Source organism: Phocoena sinus, chromosome 7 (assembly GCF_008692025.1).
Source record: "Phocoena sinus isolate mPhoSin1 chromosome 7, mPhoSin1.pri, whole genome shotgun sequence".
Taxonomy (NCBI): Eukaryota; Metazoa; Chordata; class Mammalia; order Artiodactyla; family Phocoenidae; genus Phocoena; species Phocoena sinus.
Window position 1 is genome coordinate 38123018 of NC_045769.1, and position 10590 is coordinate 38133607.

General features: G+C 37.8%; 1 protein-coding gene across 3 annotated transcripts in view; it reads right to left on the reverse strand.

Moving 5' to 3' along the window:
• The window catches only part of LOC116756443 (MOB-like protein phocein), a 48072-nt gene that overhangs the window by 23686 nt on the left and 13796 nt on the right, over nucleotides 1–10590 (reverse strand). Inside the window, exons 1-2 of one of the 3 annotated variants that reach the window (XM_032636773.1) lie at nucleotides 10421–10525; nucleotides 6897–6959 (exon numbers count right to left, since the gene is read on the reverse strand). In XM_032636773.1, coding sequence (XP_032492664.1) covers nucleotides 6897–6959; nucleotides 10421–10480 — 123 coding nt within the window. In that variant the 5' untranslated portion in view covers nucleotides 10481–10525. Of the gene's footprint in view, nucleotides 1–6896; nucleotides 6960–10420; nucleotides 10526–10590 lie in introns of those variants that run through there. The other 2 variants (XM_032636776.1, XM_032636774.1) reach the window with 2 other exon arrangements.

Here is a 10590-nt window from a genome sequence, read left to right on the forward strand (position 1 = left end):
AACAGAAAATATAAACAGACCAATCACAAGTAATGAAATTGAAACTGTGCTTAAAAATCTTCCAACAAACAAAAGTCCAGGACCAGATGGCTTCACAGGTGAACTCTATCAAACATTTAGAGAAGAGCTAACACCCATCCTTCTCAAACTCTTCCAAAAAATTGCAGAGGAAGGAAAACTCTCAAACTCATTCTATGAGGCCATCATCACCCTGATACCAAAACCAGACAAAGACACTACAAAAAAAGAAAATTACAGACCAATATCACTGATGAATATAGATGCAAAAATCCTCAACTAAATACTAGCAAACAGAATCCAACAACACTTGAAAAGGATCATACACCACGAGTGGGATTTATCCCAGGGATGCAAGGATTCTTCAGTATACGCAAATCAATTAGTATGATACACCATGAAGAATAAAAACCATATGATCATCTCAATAGATGCAGAAAAAGCTTTTGACAAAATTCAACACCCATTTATGATAAAAACTCTCCAGAAAATGGGCATAGAGGGAACATACCTCAACATAATAAAGGCCATATATGACAGACCCACAGCAAACATCATTCTCAATGGTGAAAAACTGAAAGCATTTCTTCTACGATCAGGAACAAGACAAGGATGTCCACTCTTGCCACTATTATTCAACACAGTTTTTGAAGTCCAAGCCATGGCAATCAGAGAATTAAAAGAAATAAAAGGAATACAAGCTGGAAAAGAAGAAGTAAAACTGTCACTGTTTGCTGATCACATGATACTATACATAGAGAATCCTAAAGATGTCACGAGAAAACTACTAGAGCTAATCAATGAATTTGGTAAAGTTGCAGGATACAAAATTAATACACAGAAATCTCTTACATTCCTATACACTAACAATGAAATATCAGAAAGAGAAATTAAGGCAACAATCCCATTCACCATTGCAACAAAAAGAATACAATATGTAGGAATAAAACCTACATAAGGAGGTAAAAGACCTACACTCAGAAAACTATAAGACACTGATGAAAGAAATCAAAGATGACACAAACAGATGGAGAGATATACCATGTTCTTGGATTGGAAGAATCAATATTGTGAAAATGACTATACTACCCAAAGCAATCTACAGATTCAAAGCAATCCCTATCAAATTACCAATGGAATTTTTTACACAGCTAGAACATAAAATCTTAAAATTTGTATAGAGACACAAAAGACCCCGAATAGCCAAAGTGGTCTTGAGAGAAAAAAACTGAGCTGGATGTATCAGTCTCTGTGACTTCAGATTATACTACAAAGCTACAGTAATCAAGACAATATGATACTGGCACAAAAACAGAAATATAGATCAATGGAACAGGATTGAAAGCCCAGAGATAAACCCACGCACCTATGGTCAACTAATCTATGACAAAGGAGGCAAGGATATACAATGGAGAAAAGACAGTCTCTTCAATAAGTGGTGCTGGGAAAACTGGACGGCTACATGTAAAAGAATGAAATCAGAACACTCCCTAACACCATACACAAAAATAAAATCAAAATGGATTAGAAACCTAAATGTAAGACCGGACACTATAAAACTCTTAGAGGAAAACATAGGAAGCACACTGACATATATCACAGCAAGATCTTTTTTGATCCACCTCCTAGAGTAATGGAAATAAAAACAAAAACAAATGAGACAAAAAAAAAAAAAAGAGACCTAATGAAACTTAAAAGCTTTTGCAAAGCAAAGTATACTACAAACAAGACAAAAAAACAACCCTCAGAAGGGGGAAAAATATTTGCAAATGAATCAATGGACAAAGGATTAATCTCCAAAATATATAAACAGCTCATGCAGCTCAACATTAAAAAACAAACAACCCAATCAAAAAAAATGGGCAGAAGACCTAATAGACATTTCTCCAAACAAGACATGCAGATGGCCAAGAAGCACATGAAAAGCTGCTCAATATCACTAATCATTAGAGAAATACAAATCAAAGCTACAATGAGGTATCACCTCACACCAGTTAGAATGGGCACCATCAGAAAATCTACAAACAACAAATGCTGCAGAGGGTGTGGAGAAAAGAGAACTCTCTTGCACTGCTGGTGGGAATGTAAATTGATACAGCCACTATGGAGAACAGTATGGAGGTTCCTTAAAAAACTAAAAACAGAATTATCATATGATCCAGCAATCCCACTACTGGGCATATACCCAGAGAAAACCATAATTCAAAGACACATGCACCCCAATATTCATTGCAGCACTATTTACAATAGCCAGGTCATGGAAGGAACCTAAATGCCCGTCGACAGACAAATGGATAAAGAAGATATGATATATATATACAATGGAATATTACTCAGCCATAAAAAGGAATGAAATTTGGTCATTTGTAGAGATGTGGATGGATCTAGAGACTGTCATACAGAGTGAAGTAAATCAGAAAGAGAAAAACAAATGTCGTATATTAACGCATATATGTGGAACCTAGAAAAATGGTACAGATGAACCAGTATGCAGGGCAGAATCAGAGACACAGATGTAGAGAACAAACGTATGGACACCAAGGGGGGAAAGTGGCAGGGGGTTCATTGTGGTGGGATGAATTGGGAGATTGGGATTGACATATAACACTAATATGTATAAAATAGATAACTAATAAGAATCTGCTGTACAAAAAAATAAATAAAATTAAATTAAAAAATTAAAGCTAAGGAGAATTCCTAGCCAGCAGACGGCTCTAAAAGAACTACTAAAGGAAGCTCTTTAGTTAGAAGGAAAAAAATAATACCAGAAAGAAACTTAGACTATCAGGAGCAACAGCAATTATATTAATATCTGGGTATAAATATATATTAGACCATTCTTCTCTTGATCTTTAAAATATGATTGGCAGATGAAAGCAAAAAATATAATATTGTCTGGTGGGGGTCTTCAATGTATGTAGATGTAATATACATAACTAAAGCATAAAGGAGGAGAGTAAAATGGTCCAAATGATGACAGTTTCTACATTTCAATTGAAGCAGTAAAATACTGACTCTAAATAGACTGAAGGGTTAAGCATGAACTTAGTAATCTCTAGAGCAATCATCAAAAAAATTATATGAGATACAATCAAAATTAGAATAAATTAAAATAGAATACTAAAATGCTCAAATAACCCTTAAAAAGGCAGAAAAAGGAAACAGAAAAAAGAAGAGGAAACTAAAAACAAGTAATAAAATGGTAATTCTAAATCTAAACATATCTATCAATAACCATATTCACATTAAATGGCCTAAATATACCAGTTAAAAGACAAGGACTGTCAGAAAGACCAAAGAAATATGACCCAACTATACTGTTTATGAGAAACTTACTTCAAATATAATGATATAAGTAGGTTAAAAGTAAAAGGATAAATTTGATAATGACACTGTTTCCTGATAATAAAGGAACTGCATCAGAAAAAAAAAAAAAGTAAAAGGATGGAAAAAAATATATACCATACAAACACGAATCAAAAGAAAGCTGCAAGGAATGAAAGGTAGTTCAACATTAAAAAAAAAAAAAATTAACCAATGTAATACACTACATTAATATACAGAGGAAAAAACACAAGCATATCAATTAATGCAGAAAAGTCATCTGACAAAATCCAACACCCTTCACGACAAAAACAGAAAACTAGGTATATGAGAGAACTTCCTCAATATGATGAAGGGCATTTTGACAAACCCACAGGTATGATGTTACTCATACTCAATGGTGAAAAACTGAAAGGTTTCCCTCTAAAATCAGAAATAAGGGGGCTTCCCTGGTGGCGCAGTGGTCAAGAGTCTGCCTGCCGATGCAGGGGACACTGGTTCGTGCCCGGGTCCGGGAAGATCCCACATGCCGTGGAGCGGCTGGGCCCGTGAGCCATGGCCGCTGAGCCTGCGCGTCTGGAGCCTGTGCTCCGCAACGGGAGAGGCCACAGCAGTGAGAGGCCCGCGTACCACAAAAAAAAAAAAAAAATCAGAAATAAGGGAATTCCCTGATGGCCCAATGGTTAGGACTCTGTGCTTTCACTGCCAACGGCCTGGGTTCAATCCTTGGTCGGGGAACTAAGATCCTGCAAGCCACACAGCATGGCCCCGCAGCCAAAAAAAAATCGTAAATGAGACAAGGATGCCTGTTTTCATGCTATTCAATACTGAAATTCCAGCGAGAACAATTAAACAGTAAATAAATGAATAAAAGGCACAGATGACATGATCCTATACAGAGAAATCCCAAAGAATCCACAGGAAAGCTCATAAAGCAAAGACATGAATTCAGTGAAGTAGTAGGATACAAGATCAAAATACAAAAATCAGTTGTGTTTCTATACACCTTCAATGAACAATTCAAAAAGAAAATTAAGAAAGGAACTCCTGTATATTGATATATCTACATCTAAATACAACTAAATCACCTTGCTGTACACCTGAAACATTGCAAATCAACTCTACTTCAATAAAAAATGATAATAAAAATTAGAAAAAAAAAGAAAGCAACTCCATCTACAACAGTATCTGAAAGAATAAAATACCTAGGAGTAAGTTTAAATCAGGAGATTAAATACTTGCATACTGAAAACTTCAAAACTTGCATAACCTAAAGCAATCTACATATTCTGTGCAATCTCTATCAAAATTCCAACAGTCTTTTTTGTAGAAATGGAAAAGCTGATTCTCACATTTATATGTAATTGCAACGGGCACCAAATAGCCAAAATAATCTTGAAAAGAAAACACAAATTGGGGGCTTCCCTGGTGGCGCAGTGGTTGAGAATCGGCCTGCCAATGCAGGGGACAAGGGTTCAATCCCTGGTCCGGGAAGATCCCAAATGCCGTGGAGCAACTAAGCCCATGCACCACATCTACTGAGCCTGCACTCTAGAACCAGGAGCCACAACTACTGAAGCCTGCGCACCTAGAGCCCGTGCTCTGCAAGAAGAGAAGCCACTGCAATGAGAAGACTGTGCACTGCAAGGAAGAGTAGCCCCTGCTCACTGCATCTAGAGAAAGCCCAAGCGCAACAACAAAGACCCAACGCAGCTAAAAATAAATAAATTTAAAAAAAAAAGAAGAAAACATAAGTTGGAGGATACAGATCTACCAATTTCAAGACTTACTACAAAGCTATAGTAGTCGAAATAGTGGGGTACTGGGAATTCGTTGGTGGTCCAGTGGTTAGGACTCTGAGCTTCCACTGCAGGGGGCACGGGTTCAATTCCTGGTTTGGGGAACTAAGATTCCCCCATGCTGTGTGGCCAAAAAACAACAACAACAACAAAACAGTGTGGTACTGACAAGGATACACATATAAACCAATGGAACTGAATAGAGGAACTAGAAATAAACTCTCACATATACAGTCCAATGACTTTTGACAAGGGTACCAAAACCATCCAATGTGGAAAGGTTAGTCATTTTAACCATTTTTAAGTGTATGGTTCTGTGGCTTACTTGCATTCACAATGTTGTGCAACCAAAGAAAAGCCCTGGACCTGACGGCTTCACTGGTGAATTTTACTAAATATTTAAAGAACTAACATCAATCCTTCTCAAACTCTTCCAAAAAATTGAAGAGAAGGGAATACTTCCTAACTCCACTACAGCAGCATTCCTAATACGAAAGCCAGACAAAGATACTCTAAGAAAACCAGAAACCAATATCCCTTATGAACACTGATGCAAAAATCCTAGCAAACCAAATTCAGCAGCAAATTAAAATTATATACCATGACCAAATGGGATTTATTCCTAGAATGCAAGGATGGTTCAACATACAAAAATTGATCAATATAATATACCATGTTAACAGAATGAAGGGAAAAAAAATATACAATTATCTCAATTGGTGCAGAAAAAGCATTTGACAAAATTCAACACCTTTTTATGATAAAAACACTCGATAAACCAGAAATAAGAAGAAATTAACTCAACATAATAAAGGCCAAATATGAAAAACCTACAGCAAACATCATACTCAACATGGAAGACTGAAAGCTTTCTGCTAAGATCAGGCACAAGATAAGGATTCCTGCTGTTGCCATGTCTATTCCAAATACTACTGCAAATTCCAGCCAGAGCAATTAGGCAAGAAAAGAAATAAAGGCATCCAGACTGGAAAAGAAGTAAATTTAGTTGTTTGCACATGAAATAATCTCATATGTAGAAAACCCAAAAGATTACACAAAAAAATAGTTAGGACTAATAAACAAATTCAACGAAGTATCAGGACAAAACTCTACTTTTAAAGGGAAAAATATGTGCACATTTTTCCTCTTAATTTTTGCCAATTTCCAGGCATAGAGCTCCAGGTTTATATTTCTGTATCCTCCACAAGGCCTATCTCTTTGCTAGCCCATTAAATATTTGCTGATTGAACAATACATTCTTTTTTAAAATAAATTTATTTATTTATTTATTTATGGCTGTCTTGGGTCTTCATTGCTGTGCACGGGCTTCCTCTAGTTGCAGTGAGTGGGGGCTACTCTTTGATGCAGTGCGCAGGCTTCTCGTTGCAGTGGCTTCTTGTGTTGTGGGGCACTGGCTCTAGGCATGTGGACTTCAGTAGTTGTGGCTTGCGGGCTGTACAGTGCAGGCTCAGTAGTTGTGGCGCACAGGCTTAGTTGCTCTGTGGCATGTGGGATCTGCCCAGACCAGGACTTGAACCCTTGTCCCCTGCATTGGCAGGCAGATTCTTAACCACTGTGCCACCAGGGAAGCCCTAATATGCCATCTTAAAATGAGGTTTGATAAAAGTTTCAAACAGGTATCCCATTAATTCCATGGATTCTGGTTTGTGCTAAAAGTTACAGAAATATTTAACTATGCCAAAGGAAATAAAATGCTTAGGTTATTAGAGTTGCAAAAGCAGCTATTGTTATTACCTGCTGAACAGCTAGTGTACTGTCCATTTCATCAAAGGATTCATCAGGCCAATTATAGAAATCCTATAAAAAAAATTTCATGATTAAAGCACGTACAAAGTTACAAAGAAGATGCAATACTATTATGATTAATTTCAATTCTTAATAAAGATCCGAAGTTATACCAGAGAAGAAAAGCCCTCATACGGTAAACAATGTGATTATTAGTGAATAAGTTAAAGGAATTTTATTCAATGTTTTAAATGAACACCAAGATTTTATTTAATTGAACTATAAGCTATACTTTTTTCAGTCACAAATCCCTCAAATATGGCTCCCATAAACCTTTCATGTATTATGTAATTGATAAGCCTATCACTTTTTTGTTTGATAGTTAAATATTTTTCTAAATGTTATACTGAAAAAAAACAATCTCCAGGCAGTAAAAAACTGAATCAGTTTTTACCCAAAGAGAATAGCTAGAGTTAGTAGTAGTTACTACTCCATAAATATTATTTAAGACAGACATTATAAATTATAATTCCAATTCCAAATGGTGTTTTAAATTTCTAAATCAAAATATGAGCTCCATCAAAAAGCAGTCATCTAAACAGAACAACCTTCTCTTAAGGGGAATATTTCTGTGGATCACTTTGCACTGGTTCTGAATTTCTCTATAGATAGTTCAGTTCATAGACGTTCCCCTAAGTGGTTAAGAACCTTTCCATTTGACTGCTGAAATATATCCCTTGTAGATGCACATTGTCCAATGCATTGTAGGTACTCAATAAATGTCTGAGAAAAGGTAGTAGTAAACCAACAATCCATAACCCTGTATCGATCAACATGGATTAAGTCTCCAAAGGCCATGAGCAAAAATTGGAGCAAGCTGCAGAATACAGTGCATGATACCACATGAATAAAAGTTTAAGAAAGTGCAAAACATACTTATGAATATAATGCATATATAATAAAAGTATAAAGGAAAAAAAAGGAATGATAATCACCATTACTGGCTGGGAGTGGGCAGAAGACAGAATATCACAATACAAAGGGATTTAACTATATTAGTAATGTCCTAGTTCTTAGAGTAGGTGATGGGTATGGTACACCTTTTTAAGTGTCTTAAGCATTTCATATCTTTTTTTAAATAGTTGCCTTATCTGAATGAAAATGAACTTTATTTTAAAATGTCAAGAAATAAAAACAACTTTCTGGAAATTGTTCTAGGATGTCTTTTCCTAGACATCATCTACATATCACCAGAAAGTAGTTTTTAAATTCTTCCTTTCTGATTTGTAGTGAAAACTGTTTCTATCAATACGCTTTGCCTATTCTTTCGTTTTAAAGAAAAAGAAAAGATAGTTTGTAGAATATTTTGTTTTTAAAATATTAGAAAACACATATAGTGGTACACAGAAAAGATGTAAAAAAGTTAATTGGAAATTAAATGCTTTGCCTCATCATAATTGTGATATACTTTAAACACTTAAAAGAGGAGCCAAGGGACTTCCCTGGTGGCACACTGGTTAAGACTCCATGCTCCCAGTGCAGGGGGCCTGGGTTCAGTCCCTGGTCAGGGAACTAGATCCCACATGCATGCCGTAACTAAGAATTCACATGCCACAACTAAGGAGCCAGTGAGCCACAACTAAGGAGCTTGCCTGCCACAACTAACACCTGGCACAACCAAATAAATATTCTAAAAAAAAAAAAAAAACAGGAGACAAAAATCCAGCCTAATGAACATTCTCATCTAATTCAGTTAAACGTTTACTGAAAACCAACTTTGTGCTTATAACCCAATCTAACCAATTAAAAAAAAAAAAGGAGGAAGATACTCTACCTACTCTATTATAGTTCTAAATAAATCATTTTAGAATAGACCCCTTTCACTGAAGGAAATCAGTGTGATAGACAAGGGATATGACAGAATCCTGCTTAAATAGTCCTTTTTAAAAAAAATCTTAACCTTTTCTAATACATTTTATTTAACATCCTTGATCTATGACCATCTGGAAAAAAGCAAAGGAGTTTTCTTATAGGTGACTTACTCATAACAACACAGCAAACAGGTGTGTTACAATATTGAGTTAAAATCTATGATTCTCTAACCTTTCAAAATTAAGAACTTTTGAATAAGTAAAAATGGATGATTCTCAGAATGTGAGTACAAAAGTCCATTTCTGAATTTAAAAACATAAAAGTTGATCACTTAAAAGAATCAGAAATAATGCTGCCACAGAAAAAGAATTAAAGGTATCTGAGAAAAGATCATTTATAAAGAAAGTTTAGAAACAGTAAAAGCATAAATAATATATAAATTCCATGTAGTATGACCACAAAATTGCCAGTAGAACTGACACATGTGACTTTATAAAAAAAGGCTTCCCAATTAAACTCTAAAATTCAAGTAACTAGAAGCAACTTGTTAAAAAGAAAAGGTCATTAATGAACTAAGAATCGAATCTGGAGACTGCAACCTTGAGCAAATGCAGTCTAATCTCTGGGCTTCAGTTCCCTTTTCTGTAACATGCATCTAGGAAGCTGTCTGTATCTAAAAGTTCCCTTTGAAAGAACTCCCTTTCCAAAATTCTGTGCAAGATATTAAAATGTATTCTCTGGCATACTGTCATAGCTCTACGGTTGTTTCTGGTTTCCTCCCCCTCCGTCTCTTTCTCTTTAAAATTACATTTTTAACACATCTCTTCCGATTTTGGAGTCTGTACTCAATCGCAAGGCATTTTACCTGGCAGATTAATCAGATGAGGTCTATTTGATTTTTTTAAGAATGTGAAGCATCCCGTCTTTGGCAAATCCCAAGAATCAATACTGAAATAAGCACCAATTCACCCCAAGTACTACCCTACTAAAAGGTGATAAAATTATAATAAGTTCTTTCCCTATGCTTCACATATAGTAACAAGGAAATTCACAAGGAATGGCATCTAACAAGTCCCAGCCTGATGATGAAAACTTGCTGGACCAGGGAACAGCTACGGAAAGAAGTGGTCAATGGCAAACAGCAGGAGGAGGAGGATAAAGTAAATTACCGACTCCCGGATCCGGCTAGACAAGCTGGACGGCAGAAGTCGGGCACGTCACAGGCCAGGTAGGAAATGGAAACCAGGACGAGGTAGGCTGTTGTTTACACCCCTCCCACCCTGGCAGCCCCGACCCTAACGGAACCCCGGGGGTCTCCACCCGGCCGGCCGCGCCCCTCCCCGAAGCTGGTCACTGGGGATCAGGGGAGAAGCAAGGACAAGCAGTCAATGCTGACAGGCTCCCAGTCCCGGGCCTCAGCGGCCCCCACGCGCCCCTCACGCCCACCGTCCAATCGGAGCTCCGCAGGCCTCGTGGGCCGCCGCCGCCTCAGCCAAACCGAGGGGCTGAGGCTCCGGAAGAGCAGGCCGGGCACCAGTGCCCCTGACCGCCCGCCTGTCGCCGCGGCCCAACCTCCTCGCAGAAGCATCCACCTTCCAGGTGCGGCGCAGCTCGGCACCAAGAGTCCCCTCTCCCCTCCACCAGAGGTGCAGAGATAGTACCTGGGCCTTGGTGCCCGGCCTGTTCCGCCTCAGCACTGCCGTCCCCTCCGCCATGACCATAGTGCCAGAGTCTGGGCGGCTGGAGTCGGTACCCGGATGTAGGGGACGGCTGCCTGCGCGGGGGGCGGGGCGGAGCGGCGCTCTAGGTCCGGGAGAGGGGGAGGGGCGAC